The sequence below is a fragment of the Drosophila nasuta genome, chromosome 2R (assembly GCF_023558535.2).
Source record: "Drosophila nasuta strain 15112-1781.00 chromosome 2R, ASM2355853v1, whole genome shotgun sequence".
Taxonomy (NCBI): domain Eukaryota; kingdom Metazoa; phylum Arthropoda; class Insecta; order Diptera; family Drosophilidae; genus Drosophila; species Drosophila nasuta.
The window spans coordinates 16,277,300-16,289,855 of record NC_083456.1 but is presented as its reverse complement, the minus strand read 5'-3'; the positions used below and the strand labels follow the sequence as shown (position 1 = coordinate 16,289,855).

At 40.8% G+C, this 12,556-nt stretch overlaps 6 protein-coding genes across 6 annotated transcripts; 2 read left to right on the top strand and 4 right to left on the bottom strand.

The window, feature by feature from the left end:
• The first annotated feature begins 4 nt into the window (after positions 1-4).
• LOC132787208 (nucleoside diphosphate kinase) lies at positions 5-854 on the top strand. Its single transcript, XM_060794132.1, has 2 exons — positions 5-193; positions 421-854. The coding sequence occupies exons 1-2, from the start codon at positions 20-22 to the stop codon at positions 751-753; spliced, it is 507 nt and encodes a 168-aa protein (XP_060650115.1). The 5' UTR covers positions 5-19; the 3' UTR covers positions 754-854.
• LOC132787205 (uncharacterized) lies at positions 480-1,706 on the bottom strand. The gene is made up of 2 exons (XM_060794130.1): positions 1,046-1,706; positions 480-983 (listed from the first exon to the last, which is right to left on the bottom strand). The coding sequence occupies exons 1-2, from the start codon at positions 1,690-1,692 to the stop codon at positions 869-871; spliced, it is 762 nt and encodes a 253-aa protein (XP_060650113.1). The 5' UTR covers positions 1,693-1,706; the 3' UTR covers positions 480-868.
• On the bottom strand, positions 1,644-2,355 carry LOC132787210 (tubulin-specific chaperone A). Its single transcript, XM_060794135.1, has 2 exons — positions 2,008-2,355; positions 1,644-1,948 (listed from the first exon to the last, which is right to left on the bottom strand). The coding sequence occupies exons 1-2, from the start codon at positions 2,214-2,216 to the stop codon at positions 1,825-1,827; spliced, it is 333 nt and encodes a 110-aa protein (XP_060650118.1). The 5' UTR covers positions 2,217-2,355; the 3' UTR covers positions 1,644-1,824.
• A 917-nt stretch (positions 2,356-3,272) lies between these two features.
• LOC132787203 (elongation factor 1-alpha 2) lies at positions 3,273-7,220 on the bottom strand. The gene is made up of 5 exons (XM_060794128.1): positions 7,202-7,220; positions 7,012-7,072; positions 5,536-6,413; positions 5,270-5,475; positions 3,273-4,968 (listed from the first exon to the last, which is right to left on the bottom strand). Exons 3-5 carry the CDS (start codon positions 6,356-6,358, stop codon positions 4,609-4,611), a joined length of 1,389 nt encoding a protein of 462 aa, XP_060650111.1. The 5' UTR covers positions 6,359-6,413; positions 7,012-7,072; positions 7,202-7,220; the 3' UTR covers positions 3,273-4,608.
• A 2,011-nt stretch (positions 7,221-9,231) lies between these two features.
• LOC132787207 (nucleolar protein 16) lies at positions 9,232-10,154 on the bottom strand. Its single transcript, XM_060794131.1, has 3 exons — positions 9,957-10,154; positions 9,610-9,897; positions 9,232-9,553 (listed from the first exon to the last, which is right to left on the bottom strand). The coding sequence occupies exons 1-3, from the start codon at positions 10,052-10,054 to the stop codon at positions 9,313-9,315; spliced, it is 627 nt and encodes a 208-aa protein (XP_060650114.1). The 5' UTR covers positions 10,055-10,154; the 3' UTR covers positions 9,232-9,312.
• A 257-nt stretch (positions 10,155-10,411) lies between these two features.
• Positions 10,412-12,471, top strand: LOC132787204 (cleavage stimulation factor subunit 1). Its single transcript, XM_060794129.1, has 3 exons — positions 10,412-10,565; positions 10,623-11,487; positions 11,552-12,471. The coding sequence occupies exons 1-3, from the start codon at positions 10,495-10,497 to the stop codon at positions 11,888-11,890; spliced, it is 1,275 nt and encodes a 424-aa protein (XP_060650112.1). The 5' UTR covers positions 10,412-10,494; the 3' UTR covers positions 11,891-12,471.
• The last annotated feature ends 85 nt before the right edge of the window (positions 12,472-12,556 follow it).

The following is a 12,556-nucleotide window of genomic DNA, read 5'->3' as shown; positions in this document are numbered from 1 at the left end:
GTACAAGCTAACAACACTAATGATTGCTTCGCTGCTTGCATTCTATTCCCTATTCTCAATCGCAATGGCCGCCAACAAGGAACGCACTTTCATCATGGTTAAGCCCGATGGAGTCCAACGTGGACTCGTCGGCAAGATCATTGAGCGTTTCGAGCAGAAGGGCTTCAAATTGGTCGCCTTGAAGTTCACTTGGGTAAGTAAAAGCCGGTAGAAGATAATTGAATTAAGAAAGAAAAAAATCAATAGGTACGCGTGTTCAGTTTTTCGTGCATAACCTCAACATGGCGAGGGGTCGCTCTCAGCAGCCTCTTATTGCAAAAATAACCGGTTGAGGTTATAAGTACATACACTTTTTAGAGGTCAAGAAAACGATTATTTTAATTACTGACTTACATGATATGTTGTTTTGTGTTATTACAGGCATCCAAGGAATTGTTGGAGAAGCACTATGCTGATCTGTCTGCCCGTCCCTTCTTCCCCGGTTTGGTCAACTACATGAACTCCGGTCCAGTGGTTCCCATGGTGTGGGAGGGTCTCAATGTGGTCAAGACCGGCCGTCAAATGTTGGGCGCCACCAACCCCGCCGACTCCTTGCCCGGCACCATTCGTGGTGATTTCTGCATCCAGGTTGGCCGCAACATCATCCACGGCTCGGATGCTGTCGAGTCTGCCGAGAAGGAGATTGCACTGTGGTTCAACGAGAAGGAGCTCGTCACCTGGACCCCAGCTGCCAGCGATTGGATTTACGAATAAATGATAGATGTGCATGTGTAGAATTTGCATTTTAATGTGTTTCTAAGACTAACACCGAGATTCTTTAAAAGAATTAAAAATTCCACATTATGTATTGTAAATACTTTGGTATGCTTTATTCACAAAGAAATTCAGCCCATTCTGGCGACGGGTTCTCAGGTGGTAACACCCAACTACTGGGTATGGAAGTTGCGTCACTACCATTGCTTATATACGAGTCCCATACGAATCTGTGATTGTGTAAACAATTAAATATAGCAATTGTATTGTTATCTGGTACTGTGAATCTTACCGGCATTGTATAAGCTGCTGTAGATGCTGTTTTCTCTGGCTACGACGATGCTCAAATGCAGTGCATGAATTTCCAAATATAACTTGGTCCCACTGTGCCTCCAAGTTCAGCGAAGTTTCTCCACCTGTTGCATTTTCGCACTCCTGCTTAACGCGTCTCCAAACTGCGCGCATTCGGCTAAGTCTTTGGTTCAAGTCTTTCTCTCCACCGCGCGCAGTGTAGAGACGCTCTAGTAAATCGAATGTCTTGAGTTTGTTGTTGGCATCGTGTAGTTTTTTCAGTGTAATGTGTTGTGCTGTTTTTGTCGTAGTCTGTGACGGTTGTGCTTCATTGCTAAGAGATTGAGCAATGACCTTTGTGTCCTTGAAATGCCTTGCATATGCTCGATTGACGCGCTTTTGTTGTTTGCATTTTCGCTTTATTTGTTGACGTCGTCGCCTGCGCTGCAATTGCAGGCGTGCAATTTGTTTTGCCGGCAACTCCTCGAGACTCGACAACAACGCAGTTGTCTGCTGCTGCAGCGTTGCGGATTCGTCTGCATTGAAGTTATTGTTTGAAGAGCTTCCCAAAGTTTCCAATTGTTGTAGATTTTGTATAATTGTTGTTATATTTGTCTTTATTTCGCTTAATTTGAGAGTGTGCGGCATTTTGCATGTTAGTGTTGGTTAACGTAGAAAATACTTTTATTCACATATGGTGTACAAAAAAAAACTACAACGAAGAGGAAGAGTAATATTCATGTGGGGGCATTTTGGACAATAATTTATTTATTAGATGACTTAAACCTCGAGAACGGATTTAGCTTCGCTGAGCACCTCAGCGGCTTTTGTGTATGCCTCCGTTTCCTTGAGATCCTGTTCATCCTGCAGATATTTCTCTAGCACATCGTACTCTTTTTGTAACCTGTTCAAAGAACTCCAATTAAGATATTGTTACAGTTTTTTATCTGCGCGATGACTCACCTGCGCTTTGAGTCTGGTATCATCATTTGGCACTCCTCTATCACCTCGGCCTGTTTGCGCAGCACATGGTCATCAGAGCCATCTGTTTTAAACTTCTCCAGACGAGCGATTTCTGTATTGACCTCCTTCTCATAAACGGTCTTCTCCTTGGCCAGTCTTTTGACAACACCCGTTTTAATAACCAATTGCCTGATGCGTGGATCTGCCATTTTTGTGGATATGTTCTCTTCGTAGTATTTATTTAGTAGAAGGCCTTTTGACGTTTAACGATTTGTCACAAAAATCTTCACAGCCGGCTGAGTTCTTTGTTGTTTATAAATGCCGCCTGTTGTGAGTCAGCAACAGAGTTGTTTAAAAACAAAGCTTTATGAAAGCTGTCTTCTTTTAACATCTGACTGAAGTGTGACCACACTTATGGTATATTTAAATATATACCAAAGAATTCAAAGCGAAACGGCGAAAATATGACTTCACTGTTGTCATCATTATCTGCGCTCTATAGCAAAGACTTGAACCCCAGAGGGTTCTTTTGATTTCGAATTTCGAACATAAAAAAGGTTAAATGAAAAGATGCATTGCAGAAACTATGAATAAATTCAAATAAAAGTTAGACTTTTTCTAAAAGTTATATATATTATTAACTTTTAACTAAATAATAATAATATAAACAACGAATAAAAAATTATAAAGAGAGTAAACGAGTAAAGGTAAAGAATTTATTGTTAAGGTATGTATGGTAAGTATCAAATCAAAGAATCCTTATCTTAGTCATTTCCTGTCTAATCCTTGCGGGTCTTGCAATCAAATCCTTAATAATATGAAAAGGACAAACATTTTTGTAATCAGGGTGACTAGGCACTATCGATTGGAATTATTGCATTTTACGGATGATTCATAAATTTTTTCATAGAAAAAAGGTAAAACATTAGAAATTTCTTTGATTTCAAGGATGATCACGGTGACCTTTGGTACATGGATAGCTCTAATAATTCAGCTAAGTAACAAGAACTTTTTTCTATACTGAAAATATCCTAAATATCCTTGCGGGTCCTAGTCAGACGAATCCCAATTGACAATGACTATTACCTACCAAATTCAAATCGTTCTTGAAGTTCTTGAGTTATTTTCAAAATTGCAAAATTTACCTGTTTCTTTGTATAAGTTTTGAATTCTTTAATGACGCCAAGTTTTTCGATGCATATCGATAGAGTTGATCGTTAAAAAATTATAATTTGTAGAATTTAGAAAATTGAATAAAAATTGAATTTGAGTATTTGGTAATTTACGGTTAAGCATTCTTTATTTTTATTCTTCTCAATTAATACATTAAAAGATCATTTATGTTTATTAAGCAACGTTTTCTGTGTCCATGAATGGTTTTCTGTAGTTGGGTTACAATTATAATTTCAGAGAGTGTGTGAGTAACGATAATGAATGCATATGCATTATGTACGATTGCATGCATATATTTATGTATGTATGTATGTACGTTATGTATGTACGTATGTATGTGATTAATTGGTAATGAGAAACATTTGATCAAAGTATGCAAATGCCAATGAGGCTCGATCGAACATTTAGAATGTTTGTCAAAAAACCGCATGATTATGTTCTTTATGAATATTTTTGTAATACTTCTTAAGCATTTGTCTTTTACTTTTTTTGGAGAAATTTTGAATTCATTACGAATGTAGTCTTTTTTTGGGTTTTGTTTTTAGTTTGATTAGATGTATAGTGGATTTAAAACTAAACTCTGAAGTTATTTTTTTTTTTGTTTTTTTTTTTTAGGTAATAATAGATTTTAAATCGAATGCCTCCGACTGACTTATCAAAAGTATAAAAAGTGTTTAAAATCCATTGATTGAAATTATGTGTGGATGGCTTGTTGTTCAAAACAATGTTAGCGATATTATAATGAGGGCGGGTTAGGAAAGTTTTTGGGTATTGAGAGTATGCTGGATACTGGATACTGGGCTAGCAGCAAACTCCAGTGGCAAATTGATATTGCTCTGGTGCTGAGTGAATACCAGAGTGTTTCCTGCGAAAGGATTTGCGATGACGATACAAGTTTAGATAGTTACAGTAGATGATAATGATGAGTATGATGGCTACCGATTTCGAGTACGACGACGCATACGGGAATGATTCCAGGTGACCGAAGTGACCCAAGGGCACCTCGTTCTCACCACGTCCAGCTGGTAAAAGGATGCTTGTCTCCCATTTGGGTGCACACACATATTGTTGTTGTATACTATGTTCGCTAATTGTATGTGTGATTATAATAAATTGCAATATTTCCTCAAGTTTATATAATATTTGAATGCAGCAGTTAATAATAGTATATGTTGTAGTATTTGCTGTTATTGGTTGTTGGTTTTTTGCCATTGCCACGGACTCTGAGTTTAGCCCCTTATACGGTTTTGATCCTTCTCGATGAGTAATGGATAATATAAATTTAAAATATTCTGCCTGTTGCTGATGTTGTTGGTGTGTTGCTCTTGCGGTTGCTGTTGCCGTTTCTTGTTGTTGTTGTTGTTCTTCGAGTGTTTGAGTGTTGTTGTTGTTGTTTGAGTTGTTGTTACAGTTCTGCTGACACTCTAGTTATTTCTTCTTCTGTGCCTTCTCAGCGGCTTTTGTTACTTTGCCCGAGGTCGTTTCTTTAAAGTTCACCGACTTGATGACACCGACGGCAACCGTTTGACGCATGTCACGCACCGCAAATCGTCCGAGTGGCGGAAATTCTTGGAAGCTTTCAACGCACAGCGGCTTGGTTGGCACCAGCATTATGATGGCCGCATCGCCCGACTTGATGGCCTTCGGTTCGGTCTCCGTGGTCTTGCCAGTACGGCGATCGCACTTCTCCTTGATCTCGGCAAACTTGCACGCAATGTGAGCGGTGTGGCAATCGAGAACCGGAGTGTAACCATTGGCAATCTGCCCAGGATGGTTCAAAACAATGACCTAGACAATAGATGTTATTTATCAGCAAGTATCAGTTAGACTTTGGAATTATGAGTATTTAAAATTTAGTTAAGAGAAACAGGAAATATATCTAGAATGTTTATAATAAACTAAAAGTTATTTAAACTTCAAATAATAACAAAAAAGAAAACTTATTTTGTTGTTGTTTCTATTTTGTCACTCTTTTTGAGTAAATGATCTAAAAAGTATGTTATGTTTTTGAAATTAAAATAACACTAGAATACTTATACATAGTGACTAAATCCGTAATTGAATAAAGTAACTATAGTTTGTCACCCACCTGAGCAGTAAAATCAGCAGCGCCTCGTGGTGGATTGTTCTTGGAATCACCAGCCACATAGCCACGACGCAGCTCCTTAACCGAAACGTTCTTCACGTTGAAGCCAACGTTGTCGCCGGGCAAAGCCTCGGTCAACGCCTCGTGATGCATCTCCACGGACTTGACTTCAGTGACCAAGTTAACGGGCGCAAAGTTCACGACCATGCCTGCAACACACAATTTCAAACTAAAGCACGTACTTAAATCCAGAATAAAATGACACCCACCTGGCTTGAGAATGCCGGTCTCCACACGACCGACGGGTACGGTGCCGATGCCACCAATTTTGTAGACATCCTGCAGCGGCAGACGCAATGGTTTGTCGGTGGGCCGCTGGGGAGGCATAATCGCGTCCAGCGCGTCAATCAAGCACTTGCCCTCAGTTTTGCCCTCCTTGCGTTCGACGGTCCAGCCCTTGAACCAGGGCATCTTCTCCGATGCCTCGAGCATGTTATCGCCATGCCAACCCGAAATGGGCACAAATGCCACCGAGGCTGGATTATAGCCGATCTTCTTGATGTACGAAGAGACCTCTTTCTTGATCTCCTCATAACGGGCCTCGCTGTATGGCGGCTCCGTGGAATCCATCTTGTTGACGCCCACAATCAGTTGCTTGACGCCCAGCGTAAAGGCCAAGAGCGCATGCTCACGGGTCTGGCCATTCTTCGAGATGCCGGCCTCAAATTCACCGGTACCGGCAGCCACAATCAGCACCGCACAATCGGCTTGCGAGGTGCCGGTAATCATGTTCTTGATGAAATCACGATGGCCGGGGGCATCAATAATGGTCACATAGTACTTGGCCGTCTCGAATTTCCACAGCGCAATATCGATGGTGATGCCACGCTCACGTTCGGCCTTCAGTTTGTCCAGCACCCAGGCGTACTTGAACGAACCCTTGCCCATCTCCTGGGCCTCCTTCTCGAACTTCTCGATGGTACGCTTGTCGATGCCGCCGCATTTGTAAATCAAGTGACCGGTGGTCGTTGATTTGCCGGAATCGACATGGCCAATCACGACAATGTTAATATGAATCTTCTCCTTGCCCATGTTTGCTATTTAATCGACAATATTGTTGTCTTCTCTTTAAGTAGTTTTGTGGAACCTTGAATTTAATGATTGCAATCAAATAAAAAGAATTTCGATTTGTGGGAAGGGGGCGTGGTAGCTCGAAATTGACTTTTTGAATTTGTTAATCCATATTGTAAATTTCGAGATTGTTGCAGTTATAATCGCAGAGATATAGTCAATTATATGGAGCGACATTAAGGTCGCACAGACAGAGCTAATAAAATTATGACTGTTTTATTTGCATTGATCTATATATAAACCCTTTTTTTAGTGGGTAAAAAACGTGGGTGACAATGTTACTACACATATAGAAGTAGTTAAAAGAAGGGACACAGAAAGAGAAGCACACAATATGGGAGAGAGAGAGAGAGAGAAAGCAAAGGCGTGTACTACACAATATATGTAAGGACACAAGTGAGCATAGACATCAGGACTACATATGTGTCTATGTATGCGACGGGGGACTTTGAGGGGGGGGGTCGTGGGTGTGGACGCGACTCTCGGTTCGCGGTGTAGAGACCAAAATGTTGCAACTATCTACGATGGTATATATACCATATATATCTCGATATAAGTGCAAAATTATGCTACGAGCATTGAAGAATTTTATAGATGAAGAAAAACGAACTTACCCGGAAATTAGCTGGATAATAACTTGCCGCTTGCAAGTGCACCAAATTGACAATTGATATTCTGCAACAGAAAATTAATTAATTTACTGCTTGCATAACGATTAGGACAGTTAATTCAATAAGCACGGGAGCAGGGGAAGAATTATGAAATGCTATTATAATTGAGGAAAATGAAAGAGAGACGACACACCACAACACCAAGTCCGCACGACACGTCTGCCTGTTAGTCAATGCCCGGAAAATCTGAATCTGGGCAATAAGTATGCAACCAAGTCTCAATTCTCGACACACGAAAAATCAATAGCGAAACGCAGACAAAACGATGAGAGACTCTGGAGCGAGACTCGCAGCCGAATGACGACGCCGACGACGACAACGAATGCACTCCCAGACCCAAACCACATCCGCTTAACAGCTAACAGCCAGCCACAAATCCTCCACAACCCGGCAACCAAAGCTCCCCCTTCCCACGCATTTGCTGTCAGGTTGCATTGCTTATATGAATTTGGTTATTAAAGTGCAACAAACTTTTGAGTTTATCAAACAATTACGATATTTTGAATCAGATGGCGAGAAAATAAAAGAGGACGCGAAAATCAATGATGGCGACGCGTTGGTGGGTAAAATTTTGATTGCATTAGTGTGTACAGTATGTGTGCATGAATGCACGTGTATGTGTATAAGCTCGCCGACCGGCATTTGCAAGCATTCGTGTGCTCTTTTCTCAGTGGCCTGAACAGAATATTCGCGATTTGCGATTCGAAAGGGTGAAAAACTGCACAGACACAAACACATCCGCCTTGCACATACACACACACACACTAACGCACACCATCGCATACTCATGGAGAGTCGAAAAATGCCGCTGCTTCGGGTTGCACTTGCTCAACGTTTCCGTTGGTCGTTGTCGTTGTCGCTGTCGCAGCGGCGTCGTCGTCGTCGTCTTGGATAAACTTGCAAAACAAAAAGGAGACAAAAACTTGCACACATGCAAGCGTATGTGTGTGCGTGCACTTTGGGCTCTGCTGCGTTGATTTATTTTCTACCCTAGAAACAATTTTAACTTGCAGTTTTTTCTTAGTTATTTTTAACAACATATACTTAGTATGTATACACTGCAGTGTATTTGCATTTCAGTGTAAATTGCATAGAAGAAGCAATGTAAAGGGAAAATGTAAAAATACTTTCGTCTTGCTGCAGCCTCTCGCTGAAGCGCAGTGAGACGTGCTGGCAGATTAGCACGTCATCAGAACTGCACTCACACATTCAGGCACATTTATATGCATGCTAAAATTTGGTAGATATGTATGTATATATGCCTACAAAGGTACACCAACTGTAATTTCATAAGAATTGCAAAGGTACAAAATTGCAATGGTACCAAATAGTACAAACTGTTACACACAAACGCCCACACACTCATTTGCAATTCAGAATTTCTTCAGACTCAGGCGAGCCGAGCCGCCATTTTGGAATTTTGCGGAAGAGCAGAGCATATTTGTACATAATGTACACACTGGATAATCCATACATACATACACATGCATTTATGTCCATATATGTATGCAGCAGTTTTTTTTATATGTGCGTACATACAGCCAATTGTATGACTGCGGAAGTGAATGAAAAAGTTAGTACATAAATGTACATAGTATGTAGATACACCTAAATACCGTTACACATACACATGGTGAATGCATGTGTGCATTATGCAAAACTTGTCAATGCAACACCGGCCGGTAAATTCACGAAATTGAAAAACGCTTTTCGCACTTTTGTAATGAGAAAAAGGGGAAAATAATAAGGGTTCGAAGCCTCACACACACTTTTATATTATAACACACACAGGTAATCAATCGATGCTTATTAATGTTAACGTTATTTGTGGATTTTTTCCTGTGGCAGCTGCACGAAGCCCAGTTGTAAGTACGTGCACTTACCTCGAAACCAGAAAACGGAAAGACCGAAAACGAAATCGACAGAGAGCAGCGCGAGTCGGTTGACGATGACAACGATGGCGATGGGGCAGCCGAACGTTGCACGATGCGAAAGTGATGCAATGCCGATTCCAATGACAGAGTAGCCACCAACTGGGGCACACAAATTGTGGGTTGGATGGGTAAGGTACTAAAAATTGCGGGCAATTTTCAAACTCAACAGGGATTGACAGAAAACAGATGTGCGCTAATTTAACTATCATTACATAGTAGTTAGTTACAGTTCTTGGATATAAATTGTTTGTATATTCAGATCTTAAAACCATTATCATACTATTCTCTATATAATTTACAGCGACAATTATTATTTCCATTCACTGTCCGATTCATATTCCGGCCAATCTGGCTTCACATCAATTGGCAGCTTCTTTTGTTGCAGATATTCATTAAACTGTTCCGGAATCAACATAAAGCGGCGTATTTTCATTCTGAATTGCTTCCACGTCAGCTGATCATGATTGCGACGATCCGTTACCATGGCCTTGTAGTTGAACTTGTGCTTATTCAGAAAATATGACAGCTCTTTAACGACTCCCTTGGGTAATCTGTAAACAATTAGCGTTATTCAAGTGTTTCATTCAAGTTTTGCTTTCAAACTCACCTGAATTCAGGATCTGATCGCCTTTCGACTGCCATCTGTTCTAGTTCCTGCACGATATGACCACGTTTTGGTTTCAGATCTTCGGGGTCTGTCTTTGAGCTACGTGGTTTCAGATCCTCATCATCAAGATCCTCTTCCACGAAACCGTTTACAATTTTAGCAGCCTCTAGGCGTTCGCGTTTATAGTTGGGTATACCCACAGCCTTGTTGGGATCTTTGGCTAAACCCATTTCACTGAAATTGGTGCCCACACGTTTTCCCTCAATCCACATTTTTTTCATCTCTGGACTAAAACAACAAGTAACTTGAGTATAAACAAAACGTAGCAGAGTCCGGTTAGTACTTACTCCTTGATTTTTCCAGTAGATTTACGGGTTTTGTTCATCGTTTTGCGGTTCACATTGTAGCGGTAACGCTTGCGCACATGATTCCTGCGAATTTTCATTTTTATATGTTTATTAATCTAACAGAAACTCGCGTTTTTATTTTAAGGGAAACAAAACAAGTTGCACGTGTTGCAGCTGTAGATGAATGCCATCACAATCACGAGCTATCGAAATAATGAGCGCACGAAGCGATATATCGATAGCTGTATTTTTGTTTAGCGCCATATTGTTATTTTAAAAATAATGTCAATAGTTGCATTCAATCAACATATTAAACATTACATAAATTTATATATTTTTCTGTGATAAAAGTATTCCAGTTATTATTTCAGAAAATATTTGAAATGTTATGTTAATCTATCGATTTGTTAAATATCGATAAGTTCTCGATATCAAAGAGGTCATTTAAGTATTTAGTATTTAAATAGATGTAGAATTTTTTTAAACTTAACTCACGGTCACACTGCAGGCGGCATTAAATTGGTAAAGAAAAACAAAGATGCGCGACGAAATTTTGGATCCTCATAATCTGGTAAAGAACCGGGAAATATTGTACCGGTTAATGATCAGGTAAGCAATATCTAGCAGTTATTTCGATTGTGTATTAAAGCCTTTTGCAAACCACAGTCAGTTGATGTACGATGGGCTGGAGAAATTTGCAATGGAACTCTCAATGTTGGTCAAGGCGGATCAGTGTGCGCCCAGCGAACGCCTGCTGCACGTGATGATCTCGGGCATGCAAACTATGTCCGAGAAGGATAAAAGCAATACGGACGATGTGCTGCCTGGCATCGATTTGGAATTCGAACCAGAGGCTTCGGCGCTGGCTCCCGAACCGCATTCCTACGAAACTGCTTATGTGACATCGCATAAGCAGGCTTGCCGAGCTGGTGCGTTTAGCTTTGACGGCTCCCTAGTGGCCACGGGCAGTGTGGATGCCAGTATTAAAATCCTCGACGTGGAGCGCATGTTGGCCAAATCAGCACCCGAAGACATTGAACCAGGACGTGAGCAACAGGGACATCCAGTCATACGCACATTATACGATCACACGGATGAAGTGTCGTACCTCGAATTCCATCCCAAGGAACACATCCTGGCGTCGGCATCGCGTGACGGCACCGTCAAGCTTTTCGACATTGCCAAGCCATCGGTGAAGAAGGCGCACAAAGTTCTAACCGACTGTGAGCCCGTGTTGTGCGTCTCGTTCCATCCGACCGGCGATTATATTGCCATTGGCACTGAACACAATGTGCTGCGCATCTATGATGTGCACACGACACAATGCTTTGTCAGCGCCATTCCGTCGCAGCAGCACAAGGCGGGTGTCACGTGTGTTAAGTACTCGCCCACAGCAAAGCTCTACGCCACGGGCAGTTTCGACGGTGACATTAAGATCTGGGACGGCATCAGCGGCCGTTGCATTAACACTATTGCCGAAGCGCACAGTGGGGCAGCTATTTGTTCGCTGCAGTTCACACGGAATGGAAAGGTATATAATAAAGCCATGTCCATATTTATTTGAATACGAATCTATTAATAATCCCATCTTGCAGTATTTACTCTCTTCTGGCATGGACTCAATTGTCTATCTGTGGGAACTCTGCACCAGTCGACCAATTCAGACTTATACGGGCGCTGGCACAACCGGCAAGCAGGAGCATCAGGCAGAAGCTGTTTTCAATCACACCGAAGACTATGTGCTCTTCCCCGACGAAGCAACTACATCGTTGTGCTCTTGGAATTCTCGCAATGGCTGTCGCCTGACACTCAACTCGCTGGGACACAATGGCCCGGTGCGCTACATTACGCATTCGCCTAATGCGCCGGCATTTTTAACTTGTTCGGACGATTTCCGTGCACGCTTTTGGTATCGTCGTGCTAATAATCAATAAGCGTCTCCTTAGAACTAAGCTAAGCATAATAATAAAATAAAACCAATATTAACAAGATGTCTTTAGTTCTTTTGAATATGTTGCGTAGATTTCTCAAACGCATACCAGGAAATGACTAAAAACGTTGCCTACTTCTAGGCGCGGAATTTGTGAGAAATCTATTGATATGACTTAAGTTGGTTAAGAATGTTCTTTCACTAAAGTTTAATTGCATAAATTATTTCATTTATTTATTTAATATTAATTGATTCAGAGTTTCAAGTCGTATAAAATCTATTTATTGAGCGCATTGTTAGTTTAAGTCGTAATAATTGCTTTAAGTAAATGTTCAAATCTGAATATGTTACATAATACAAATGCTGAGTACTTTTGAGCGTACAATTTGTGTGTTTTGTGCACGCCACTCTTTTCACTAGGCTTTTGTTTTCGTCTATACTTAATGTGCATACATGTAGTTATAATGCTTTGTTTAACTTAAGACAAAATATCAGTTAATATTCACTGGAAGTCCCTTGCGCATTGTATTGTGCAGCGATTGCGATTGAAGCACGCTTTAATGCCGTAATATCTAAAATTATAAATAGTTATGTGTATTGCTAAAGAGTCTGCTAGAGCATAATTAAGTAGTCGATAATTAAGTTTACAACATTCTTTCGTAGACTGTCA